Below are 12,943 nucleotides of genomic sequence, written 5' to 3' on the forward strand. Positions count from 1 at the left end.
GCGGTGGGTGTTTAGCTTTTTGCAAAGATAATACAGACACAAATATAAATTATTTATTATTATTTGGACATTCGGCATTTACTTACCACATTATGGGTTGTCAATCTTCGATCAATATGTTTGCGCTTTTTGATGGCTTCAATTCCCTTTGAAATTCGTCAGAATGGTTGTTTTTTCCTCTTTTCTTGAGCCCGAAGAGATGATTATATTCAAAAACCTTTTGATTCAGTGATCACTTCAGCCAGAACCTCCGTGGTTATAAAGTGAAGAATCACAATATCAAAAGTTGTTACATTATCATGCTTTATTAAAAAAAAAATTGATTAATTGCGGACAAAATACTGACAGATTCCTTTTTATTTTTAAGACACCACAAATAAAACAAAAACACCCTTTGTTCTTTTAGCGTGAGAGTCTTATATTCTGTCTATATAATGTATTACATATACACAAACTAATAACTTTCCAGGAAACAAAACAGCGGCACAAGATAATGACGGTCATGTCCTAGAATAAAATCCTTTCTAGATTGTATATTTTTTCCCGTATGTTCACAATTGTAGTTAATAATCATACTATATATAATATATAATAGTTAACTACAAGTTTCTTTAGACGGAATACAATGTACACGCAGAATGTCCACCCAGTAATGGGTTTGTTGGTCTGTGCTTATATTGGTTGCCGTGGTATCAAACTAACGAGTACTTCCCTTCTTTTCTGTCACAAATTTTTGTAAAACCTCGAACAAATACATGTTGACCTTTTGAGACGAAACTAAAACAGCTCTAGCTACTACAGTCGTCGCTGGGCAAATTGCCACTCGTTTAACAAAATCTCTAAAATATTTAACATTGTGCTTATGTTTTGAACTAACGGAGCTAGCACATCAACCTTTGTGAAAACCACACACCCTGGTAGATGCATCATGTTAATTATACAGAATTTACATTTATAGATTTAGTGTTTTATTATTTATTGTCTTTATTTATCTATTTGTGGTGTCAGTGTAGAATAGATCTTATACGATAACATAGAATAAGAGGCTAGTGGAAGTAAATGGCACGAATGACAGGGCGTTTTTACATCGCAGTAGAGAGGACGTAAATCTGATAATGTTATTTTAAATCAACTCAGAATGAACAAAGACGTATTGTTTTACTGTAAAACGCCTGCCAAATGAGTTTCATTTCCATTTGTAACATATTGCCTGATATATAGATTTCCTTTCAAAAGTTACAGCTTTATTATTCCAAACATCACACAAAGTCCCCATATGTAGATATTCACTCGAATATATATCATAATTCCCGATAATAGTCTCCAAGCTTTAACATGAGTTAATTACAAAAAGCAAGGTCCATAAAGTTCAATTTCATTAACGTAATTTAGAAATCGATCAACCAAGTTCAACTTAGGGTGCCAACAACGACAAAATCTAGTTAATAGCTCTTCAATAGGATCTGCGATACGAAATGAACGTTGTCTGTAGTTTGATGCCTGAGGATTAGGTTATGATTAGACAACTTAAGCCTCCATTTTAACTCGGCACATATTCGGTAAATTGCCTATTTCCATAACTACGTTACTTTGACAGCAGCATTAAATCTTGCATATATTTACATCTTACTACTGCAGATTTGCACACTTGATATGTAAGGCACGGAAAGAAAAAAAATTCTAGTTCAGTGGTATCAAGTAGGCCATATACCGATGTGCATGCAAAGATGTGCTCAGTTCCACCATTCGTAGCTTTGCAGTAATACCAACTCTGTTCGGAACAGATGTTATTGCCGATAATAATGCTCGAACAAGGTACAATTTCACAGGCTCAGATGATTCTCTTGCAACTACCAAGCAGCGAGCATTTTGGGGCAGCAACTACGCGTTCTTCATAACATTAGCCCACAATGAAACACTCATTTTCCTGCAGTATCAAATTTGATTATGATTGTGACTTCCAATGATTGAATGCTTTGCAGCTGTACTTAATGTAAGCTTGGTAGTCCCATTTAGAATATGAGGCCAGTAAAAAACTGGGGACTTTAAGGGAAATGAAAAATGTGGTGGCTAAGAATCAGTTTCTTTTTACCACAAGATATGATTCGGACAAGACAGATGTTCGGAAGCACAGTCAGGTAGACGGCTGATAATTGCATTGTTTCTCGTTTGTCTTACCGAGGACAATATCAATGCACAGCCTGTGAAACGTCTGAGCTCAACTTGATTCGTGACGAGCTAAAGATCTACACGAGAAATATCAAGTCAAGACCACATAGGGGCCGTTTACTATCGTTTGTTGAAATACACGGAGGATATGACGAAATTACAAGCACGTTATAATCTTTGAAGTTCATATTAAGAAGTGTAGTATTATGAGCTAACGTTCCCATTACGTGGCAGCATAGGATGTCTTATTAAATTACGTTAACATGGCTTTTAAAAGCAGGAGGAAATGCCTCTCTAATTTATTGTAACAAGAGACGAACACGCCGCGGTATCTTTTCCAGTGAGACAGCGTGCAGTATTATTATCATGTCTAGCTTACAATCTTCGCTCCAAGTATTGTTTCTGCTGGCATCCCTAATCACTTTCACGGAAAATCAAGTTATTATAATCGATATCTTAATGGAAGCAGAGCAAAGACAATAATAATCTCAATAAATAAGCCCAGATTGAATTTGGACCTGCTTTAATTAAATTTCTAATAAGAAACCAATGTTCGCAAGTGCGCGTGCGCAATTGACCCACGATCTTGTTTTCTCCACAAGCGTTTTCAATCCAACCAGTTTTTGAAATGCTAATGAAGATGTCAAGAAAGAACAAAATTACATGACTCGATGATTTGATTCTAGACAATTACCACAAAATGGAACATCGAGCGACTCCCTGTGATGAAGTACGCTCTGTGGCCGATGCCCCGAGACACAAAATTCGATAATGCTTTTTTCGCTCAAGATAACTCTCTGGCTGATATCTGCTTAATGGTCTGGCAAAACGCTACCATGTATGCATGCATAGACGAATACAGCAGAAGCAACGTTGAAGTGTGTGCAAAAGTAAAACCCAAAGGTATTTATGTATTATAATTTATAATATTTTGCCTTTAAGATATTTGTAGTGACATTCGAGATGGCAAGGAGTTATAAAGCAGTATAATTTTTTTTGTCTGGATGTAAAGGATTGATATAAATAATAATAAAAAAACGAAGATCTTTCGGTTTTAGATATGATGGTTGTAAATGACAAGATGAGTCGATACTGTAATGAAAATAAGAAAAATATGTTCTCTACCTACAGGAATTGCAGGCATTATGAATATGTTATTTTGCTTTACAAAGGTAACCTCGTTAAGGCATTTATGGCTTTTTCTTTGCAAGTGAACAGCAGGCGTCTATGAACATCCCACTTGTGGACGATACGTCAATGCGCATTTTGGAAACTCCATTAGATAGGTTGCTCTGAGACTCGCACCAACTTAGGTCAACGATTTAAATAAAACAGGACGGCCTCTGATGCCATCAGTTGAAGAGCTACACAAGTAGATATGGCGCTGACCTGACTTGACGTAGCACGTTTGAGACAAGGGACCTTTCAAAGAGAACACAGAGGCTTACTGATATATAGATGGATTCAGCACGGTGATTTCAAAAGCACACTTATTTTGGCAAATATTATTTATGAAAAAAGGAGAGGGAAGTGAATCATTTAGTGGCACGAAAACCTGACGAAACTAGCGCCTAGCTGACAACGTGATCCGAAAAACCGGAAGTTGGATTTTCTTTAAACTAATAATATAACACCTTGAGTAATGCGGTTTGTCATTCCTCTGTAGAATTTTCAAGGCGTGAAATGGTTGTTTATTTCATAAGAGTGGATTTCGTATAAATATGCCTTTTGAACGTACTAATGCCAGAAGCTTGCTCAAGATCATGAAAAGAGACAACATTGGATTAATTGTGTGAACGTAATATGTCAAAAAATAAGTGAAGGACAAGGTTTGAATCTAAAACAATACAAGGAGTTTTTTTTTCTAGTCTGATTCTTCGTGGTGAACAAAATTCAAAGCAGCGAAATCGATGGGCAGGCCTCCAAAGCAGTACACGCGGGTTTTGAATAGAGCGTCTTCTTCAATAAGCCGGATACTTAAGTGGAAAACATCTGAAACGCGTTTTAGAACACAAGTGGTTTTCCTCGGGCAGTTGTCTCAGTGGTCTTTTTTCACGGAGGATTTTTGTTATTTTGTGTGTTAACGACTGTTAAAGGGACCATCTAATGCAGTACACCCAGAAACTGGAAGAACTAAGTATTATGGCGTGGTGTGGACGTAAGCGTTTCCTGATGGTCTTAACCAGTCTCTGTGCCAGCACGGCGTTCGCTTTCCTCTCCATGGGTGTTGCCACGGACTACTGGATATACATGACCGAGATAGTGACGGGGTGCAATCAGACAGAGGTGACTAAATCCACGCATGCCGGTTTGTGGAAAAAATGCTATTCACAAGGTAGGTAGGCAATAGTCTTAGCAAAAATTCACAACTCAAAAATATAATGCGTGTTAAAACGTATAAAACCCTTAGGACATCTTTCTTTTCTGTATGTTGGGACTCGGCCTGATATGGTTGCCAATAGCACAGACGAAGTCGGGCTGGCAATGGAAATGTAGTTGGAAATGAGTCCCTAGGGGACGCTATGAAACGCAGCGGAAAAGAACATGCACTCATCAGCGATAAAGCAAGCTGGCGTTGGCAACACCTGAGCACGAGGACAAGAAAGGGTCACATTTTGTTTTAATACATCTTCGTGCTTAGTGTTTAGGGGTTTAAGTTTGTGTTTGTGTTTAAGTTTGTGAGGACATGTTTGTGCATTCAAACACATTCAAAGATCATGTTTGTGCGTGCGCTTGATTGCTTTGTATTTGTACTGTACATACGAGCCCATCTGTGTGTGTGTGTGTGTGTGTGTGTGTGTGTGTGTGTGTGTGTGCTCCTGCGCGCGTGTACATGAACGTATATTTCGCACTGTTATCTCTTTAAGTGTAGACGTGTAAAACGCGCGTGCGAGAGTAAGAGAGAAAGTGCATAAAAATGAATCGTCTTTGTGTTTGTCAAATGGTCTTTCGAAGTCCCTCGGAAACTGATAATGTCTTGATGATTTAATGGCACTGTCACTGTGATATTGATTCCGTCACAAAAAGATCTTTGCATCTGCCTCTCTTCCTCCCCGAATATGATGTCATTCTCATGGGAGGATTATTAAATATTATCCTTTTAGTTCTGAGCATTGTTGAGAATATTTTCTGGAAAGTCTTAGTTGCGATATTAGTAAATAAAAGTTAAAATGGCGTTGCTAATTTCTAATTTATTCATGATATCCCCATAAATAGTGAAAGGCAATGCTTTTCTCGACTCTATACCAGAAAAGACATCTTTCTTGGAAAATATCAGTCTCCAATTAAAATGTTTTAACATTAAAACGTTGTTTAACATTAAAACGTTGTATCATATGACCATTTCTGTAATTGATGTCGCAACCCTTCTCTTATTGGTACCCCCCCCCCCCCCCTCCGTATTAAAAATTTACGTTCTTTTTAGTGACAGAATCCTAAACAGGAAGTTAAATAGGAACCTACGGGCATATTCAAAATGTACCGTGACCAGGAGGCTATTCACTTTGAGGTTTAAATTAGGAGCACGCTGAGAGGATCAATTTCAAACATCTTTGTAATTAATTTGTCGTGTTTAAACCAGTCAGATCCCATGGGCAATTTGGTATTGTGAAAAATGTCAGTCATCAGAAAGGAAATTATTTCTCAAAAAATGTTACAGTGTATCGAAAGATCATTATTCAAGGATCGGTTTGCCTCGGTTTATATTTAATTTCTCGCATAGTCTGATAATACAAAATAGCTCTCTTTCGTAATATAAAATGCTATTACTGAAAAATAAATCTTTAAACGTCGTTGTAGAATTGGATTGGTTATCTATGAGGTCAGTACTCTAATTCTTTTTACATGTTGCACAAACCAGCTGATCCAGGAAAGAATGTTATAGGATCATAAATGACATAATATAAAAACGCGGTCAGGTGCCCACCTAACCATATTTTTGTGGACTCGACTAAATATGCACCGTCTCGATCATATTTATTAACAAGCGACTCGTTGACTTTCCTGTAAGTATATTTGTGAGCTGTACACTAGCGCATCGCCGCGATTGTCTGTGTTTTCCATCAATTTTCTTCTCATGCACGAAGGCATCGTTGGTCATGCATGTACTCGCTGGAATATGTACAGATAGCAGCCATTGCCGAGCCTACTGAAACCCTCGCTCTGTCCCCGAAGACAGCCCCTTGCCGTCAATTACCTTGTTTAGTCTTCCTTCAGTAATGCAGAAAAAATTTGATATTCTAATCAAAGCAGAGTGCTTTTAAGGTAAATTGCCAAAAACAACAAAAAGCAGTTTCAAGGGATTTCATAGGACTGTGATGCTAATGCAGTTACACCATAGCTCCTTTAATTTGTGGCGTGAAAGGCTATTCAAAAGCCATGACTGACTGTCTTGCTTGGGTGTGTAGGATAATATAGAGCAAAAGCGCCAATTAGCTAGCCATTGGCTGTTTTGAAGAGCTTTATGAAGATTTATGTGAAAAAATCAGAACTGAAAGTATTGTGCGAGTATATTGAGCAAAATATGTTGAAATAAACCTAGTGCATATGGCGTATTACGCGAATCATCTCCGCTAAAACCTGGCAACTGTTGTTATAGCCAAGTGTCTTACATCAATTAAATTTCCATTTTTGTGCAGTTGCTTAAATTATCAGTGGGTTTAAGTAACAGATAATGGCAACTACATGTGCTTCAAGAATGCCCTTCAACCCACACTAGATTTTTCATTTCTGTGACACCAGGGTTGTTTCGTGTTTTTAATGAATGTGAGGTGCACGTTGGATCTTACGCATACCCAAGCCTATCTTTTCATCTCTTTGAACCCAAAAAAAGAAAACACACACACACACACACACACAAACACACACACACAAACTACTTATAGGTAATTGAATGAGGAAGAATTCATTAATACATAATTTCATGTTACTAATGACTGTGAGCTCATTTCCGGATTACACGATGGATAAAATAAAGATATGCAGGGTAGAAGCTATACCTATATACCCGAAAGTTTTTATCTTGGGCATATTCGTTATTATGTTCAAGTTTTCATCAATTATAAATCTGGAATTATTTATATAGAAAAACTCTTAATTTCGTTTGTGCTTTATTTTGTAATGTTGTTAGACGTGTTAATTACTTGAAACATCAAACATTTTGTAATCAACATAAATATGGATATTGGATTGATTTTTAATGACATCGTAATGGCACCGTAATACAGATATATAAAAACACTAACAAAAATGATTTGCGACATACCGTTTTTACACTCACACACAAAGAAAAAAAGGGGGAAAAACGAAAGAAAGAAACAAAAAAGAAAAAAGAAAGAAGAAAAAAGATCCACAACGTCAACATTTATTTTATGTAATTATTAATTTCTAAATATTTGTATTGTCTTAAAACTGTTTGACCGTTCAGGGTATAATCAAAGCGTCCTTACTTTCAATCCAGTGTCGTCCTGGTTGGCTGTCTCAGAATAAAATAGCAAGAATGTCCTGACTTAAACTAGCAGTCTATAGAACTGAAGGTTAGTCTATCGATCAGTGTGAAACGACCAACATTGCTATGCTAAAGAAAAATCACCTGAGACTTTTTATCAACTTGCCAAGCTTTGTTTCGTTGAAAGAACACTCTTCTTCCATTTAAAATGTCCTTTGCTGTCTTATATAAAAAGATTATAGCTGATTCTGTTGTCACCCTGTGAAGCATAAAAGTGTGCATTAAAAAACTCAACTAGTTATCTGAAAATACAATCAGTCGTTTTAATATTGAAAGGAGAAATGGACATTCTTTTTTCAAATTGGACGGATGTTTCAAATGGCATTTCAGACACAATAGCCAAAATAAGCATATTGAAAGCACATGAAAGAAAACTTAAGTATTCATCTTCTTATCTAAGTTAATAACATAAGAGTATACTTCAGTCAAGTGATTTTTTTACATTTGATCATGAATATTTCCACAAGATAAAGACTTGTAGAAATAATAAATGTTCACATTAATCGAACTTTTGAGGCTATTCCATGTGGGAATGATATATAACTGTGGCACCAGGTGCCAAAAATAAGTAGATCACATAACTTCATTTATTTTGATAAAGCGTCTGAAAAAGCGATGACTAAGTTATCATTATCTCCAGACTGCGAATAATCAATAGAATCGGAAAACCTTGGACCAAGCTACCAAATCACTGCGGGTGCAACGGGTTTAATCACTGCCTTTGCTGTGTCATATTTATATTATCGATACAGTGACTCAATTGGGTTTGCTGCTATACCACAGTCCCTTAATGAACCAAGGGCAGAGTCCACATATTCGCCGTGCACAATTATCTAATCGACCATCGTTAATGGCGAGGGCATGATTTCCAGCGGCGACATTTGGTCTCAAGAATACTAATGCCTCCCGGCCTACTGTTTCTCTTGTATGGTTACCTTTATACTGCGACTGCTAGTTGTAATGATGTGGAAATATCTGTAGTATTTGTAAAACATTAGTATGCATTTTATTTTTACAATCCATCCTTATAATTGATGATTGCCGAAATTGCTTCCCAAAAAGAACTACATGTATCATTGAACGCGTTTCGCCCAAAACTCAGGTTCTACAGTAGAGATCTACAGTATATTCTTGCTGTGGAAGACGAATGTTTAAAAAAAAACCAATTTCAATGATGATGATGATGATAATGATACCAACTTATACAAACTCATGACAAACTTTTCTAAACTGTGAGACAACCACAATATGGTTTTCGAACTTTTCAACTCCGATCTCATTCCATGAATCCGTAAAAGTAAAAACCATTGGAGCTTATGCCTTAATAGGAAAAAGTGCCAATCGCCATTTATATGCTACACTGTAAGTCATCAAGTCAGATTTTTGTTTTGAGAATGGGATTCTCCTTCACCTTTTGACACCTGTTCTTAAACAACATTTTGTGCGTTATATGTTTTGGGATGGCGTATTGGATTTTTTAAATGCTAGACGGCTATTTATGGGCATCATGCAGTTCGGGTTGAATAGACCTAGATTTACCCATAGTAATAGAGTTAAACCTTAAGTAGGTGGGAGAGTACAATGTACATCTTACAGGCAATTCCATTGATTTTAAATAGTTAATTAGTAATGTTTGAAATGTATAATTTTACTATTTTCACAGAATGCATGAAAGTTAAGCTGAACTGCAGTTATATCAAGTACTTCAGTCTTGAAGAAAAGGATGATTCTCAGAGAACAGAGGCAATACTTTGTAAGTATGTCATATTTCATAAAAACAAATTCGATTTGACAGTGGAGCGGAACTCGTGATTTCAAGATCAGGCCCATACCTCTCACCGATTTATATTTTTGTTTATTGTACAATATTGGGTATTTTAAATTCTAAGTACACTCAATATAATCTCATAGATATCAATGTGTGTTTAGGAAAGAGACGGGCTGATTTCGATTTTGTTTCAAAGCGTGAGCCTTTCTCCTTCAGAGCCGTCTGTGCCGATTGTAATAGATAGAATATCTTGGTTTATTCATAATTGGTAGCAGTAAAAGAGAACATATTAGTAACAAATTGGTACTTAAGTAACTTACGTACTTACAATTTTAAGGTTTTGCTCAAAGTGACAGGTTTCGTCAAAATTTTAATCTAAACACTCATTGCCTTCTGTATACTAAGATATTGCTCGGAATAAAATTTCTGTAGTAAGCCCACGAAAAAATATCCAGTTGCGCGAACATTTCATTTTTACCGCAGATAACATCAAGACTTCGACCATGATGCCATTAATCAGTCTGCTTCTGCAAATGACGGGAGGGATCGTCTGCTTTGCCAGCCATTGCTATGACAAGAAGTTATACCTGTCCTTTGTTGCTGGGGTCCTGTTTGTCCTGGCAGGTACGTAACAAGGTCAAGCACACAATTGCTCTTCTTCTTTTGCAATATTTCGTAAATATGGAACTTTTTTATGTGGAAGCGTTGTTCATGCTATAGGCCTATAGATGTGGAGGCCTCTCTTGATATCTGGTGCCGTTAAAGACGCTTTTAAAAATGAGTCACACACACACACACGGATTGATATACGGTTTCTCCATTTGCGAAAAAGGTTTCGTTTCTGATATATTAAATATTCTTCATAAATTTTATTCAGGTCTCAGCACACTAATTGGTTTAATATTCTACATCGGCGCCATTGCAAGCGAAGCAGCTCATGTACGTCCACCCGGCATAGGAGAGAAACCTGTTTTTACCTACAGATACGGTTCATCATTCACTATGGTCGCCACTTCGTTTGCCATCATGGAACTTTCTGGCGTGCTATCCGTTTACTTATTCATATTCCGGTATAAAAGTGAAAACAGAAAAAAGAGGGAAAGGTTACGCGCTATCAATGATAGCGTCCAGCCCACTGAGAATCATGTTGGGGGTGGTGCCAGCCACGTGATTAGAAATTCAAGGCGTCGCCGATCGCGCTCAAGGTCACATGACCGCGAGCATTCTCGAGAAAATTCTCCTTCGCATTCTGAAAGGACCTACTTCACCTATGCAGCTGGAATGTCTAGAGAAACTTCCAACTACACACTTTCTAGAGACTTTCCAGGCCAAAACCATGCGGATATGTTCCTTTTAAAGCCTCTGAATCCTAACAACCATCATTCGGATTCTTCCCACAGAATGACCCCCGTATGAATGGAAAGTATTGGTTTCATGAAAAATGGAAGCTCAGCCTCGCAAGATTCTTTTGCAAAATTTTGAATTCTATTATTCTATTATTACAAATATTTATCTGCCGTAAAAGAGAGAGAGAGAGAGAGAGAGAGAGCGAGAGAGAGAGAGTATTATTATTGGTATTCAGCAAAACAAAACTGAATGAAAAACGACGCGTTTCAAAGACGATTCACAACGCATGGTGGATTTCGTAATAAGAAATTTATAATCATCAGTATTATGGGAATTAAAAGAGAAAGAACTTCTGAGATACATTCAATTCACGTGAGTTGAAATTAAAAGCTTTTATTAAAAACTTTATATAGTTACACATCTGATCGACTTTCAAGGAGGAGGGTGTGTACATGTAGGAGGGCAGAACGTGCTCAAATGGGCGGTGGAAAACAAATGACATGCCATCATAAAAAGGAAATGATTTAAAACTAAAAGTGAATTGAAAAGCGGATATAACGTTAACATATGTGTATTGTAGACAATGTGGAATATACGAAAGGTATGAAGGCTTATATGTCTGTTGTGTAACGTAGGCCTACTATCATCGATCGTGTAATTTTGCTACGACCCCTGCAGGTCTGTCACATGGTGTTTCTATTGGATTTAGGCATGCTGATGGTAAATAGCGGTTGTGGATTGAGCATCGCCTTTGCTCTGTTATAAAAAAAATCGGAACCACGTGCCTTTCAAAAGGTTCTGGAATGTGTTCACTTGTTTGTTACAAGAGAGAGAAAGCGTGGTCCGACTCGAGAAGAGTCGCCGATGGGACTCGGGGGGAAAAAAGTGATCATTTAAGAAACAAGACAGTGCCAAATGTTTGGTACGTTTGTATTGTGTAGTTGGAGCTTTGTCATGGGCTAGCGACAATCTGAATGATTATGTTTAAAACCGGCACCATTGAAACTTTCTATAGTGCACGTGAAATTGCATGGAAACCGAAAACTTGGGCAGTGCGGACTTTATGCTGATAGGCCATGAAACATGAATGGGTAGCAATATCGTGTAGGTCACAGCACCCTGTAGGAAGTGGAAAAAAAAAAAAAGAAAGAAAACTGTAGCAGCATCAAGTTCCTATAAAAGTAATACCATGTTAAGATCAAGACTATACAGTGAGGATTGTTCCATTGCCCAACCAGCTTCCGGCGATTTTTGTTTTAAGTTATATGTAAAGAAGTTCTTTAATCATTTCGCGCCGGAAGATAAAGTTATTGTAATAGGATTTTTGTGTGTGGTTGTATCGTAGTTTTGCATTTTAAAAGAGGCCCTGTACAGTGGACACAGTGTTAGTCGAACCCTGTTGTATGGTTCTAAAACTGCATTTGTAACGAATAGGTAATCATACTTTGTTCGTGCGTACTCTGTAACCATTTGGTGCCGTTTTCACATATTGTACGTGTCTTTTAATAAATTAGGGAGGAACATTCTTAAAGTGACTTGCTTTTAGTAGAATTACCTGTCACGTAGCCAATGTCTGTCAATGTACTATAAATAAAACACCTTAGTTATTAGTATTCAGATAACTTAATGTGCCGGTATACGAGAAGTCAGGGATGTGGGCCGGTCGGTGCGGTTCCTAACCACTCTTAAAGAGTAAAAAGACGTTTCCGCACTCTTTCTTGAAAAGGGCACATTCCAAGGTCCACTACTAAATTATGTACTACAAAATGTCTGACATAGCCAAGAATTCGGATCAACATTTAGCCCCCCTCCCCTCCTGCTTGAAATCCTGGATCCGCAAATGATGCCTCCAGAAAGAGAGACAGGGCATCATGCAATATCTTTCTCTTAAACTTAAAAAGGCAATGTCATTAGTTATTCAAAACACCCGATTCCGAATCGACAATACATCTACTTGTATAAAAGAGTCCATCAATTTCCTGGAAGAGCCACATAGGCATGCCAGTGAACACACTCACAGGCCGACAAGGAGACAATTACAGATGCAATCTCCCCGGCACATCTCTAAATTAGGTTGGAATCCTTAGAACCGCTCAGAGGTTCTTGGTTCTATCTCTGACAATACTCTGTACCAACTTGGCGGGACAGTGTAG

At 37.4% G+C, this 12,943-nt stretch overlaps 1 protein-coding gene across 2 annotated transcripts; it reads left to right on the forward strand.

The window, feature by feature from the left end:
- The first annotated feature begins 2,812 nt into the window (after positions 1–2,812).
- LOC106177219 (voltage-dependent calcium channel gamma-7 subunit-like) lies at positions 2,813–12,375 on the forward strand. Of its 2 annotated transcripts, XM_087006681.1 has the most exons (5): positions 2,813–3,072; positions 3,381–4,504; positions 9,339–9,428; positions 9,927–10,067; positions 10,321–12,375. In XM_087006681.1, exons 2-5 carry the CDS (start codon positions 4,276–4,278, stop codon positions 10,857–10,859), a joined length of 999 nt encoding a protein of 332 aa, XP_086862807.1. In that variant the 5' UTR covers positions 2,813–3,072; positions 3,381–4,275; the 3' UTR covers positions 10,860–12,375. The 2 variants fall into 2 exon arrangements, with proteins under 2 accessions (XP_086862807.1, XP_013415378.2); XM_013559924.3 differs by lacking the exon at positions 2,813–3,072 and having other exon boundaries at positions 3,328–4,504.
- The last annotated feature ends 568 nt before the right edge of the window (positions 12,376–12,943 follow it).

This window comes from Lingula anatina, chromosome 2 (genome assembly GCF_051362555.1).
Source record: "Lingula anatina isolate TDL-2025a chromosome 2, LinAna3.0, whole genome shotgun sequence".
Taxonomy (NCBI): Eukaryota; Metazoa; Brachiopoda; class Lingulata; order Lingulida; family Lingulidae; genus Lingula; species Lingula anatina.

Excerpts from the sequence above, each read along its gene's own strand:
- LOC106177219 (XM_087006681.1), top strand. The coding sequence starts at position 4,276 with ATGCAGTACACCCAGAAACTGGAAGAACTAAGTATTATGGCGTGGTGT. Across the intron at positions 4,505-9,338 it reads GAAAAAATGCTATTCACAAG|AATGCATGAAAGTTAAGCTG; the intron begins GTAGGTAGGCAA and ends CTATTTTCACAG. Across the intron at positions 10,068-10,320 it reads GGTCCTGTTTGTCCTGGCAG|GTCTCAGCACACTAATTGGT; the intron begins GTACGTAACAAG and ends AATTTTATTCAG.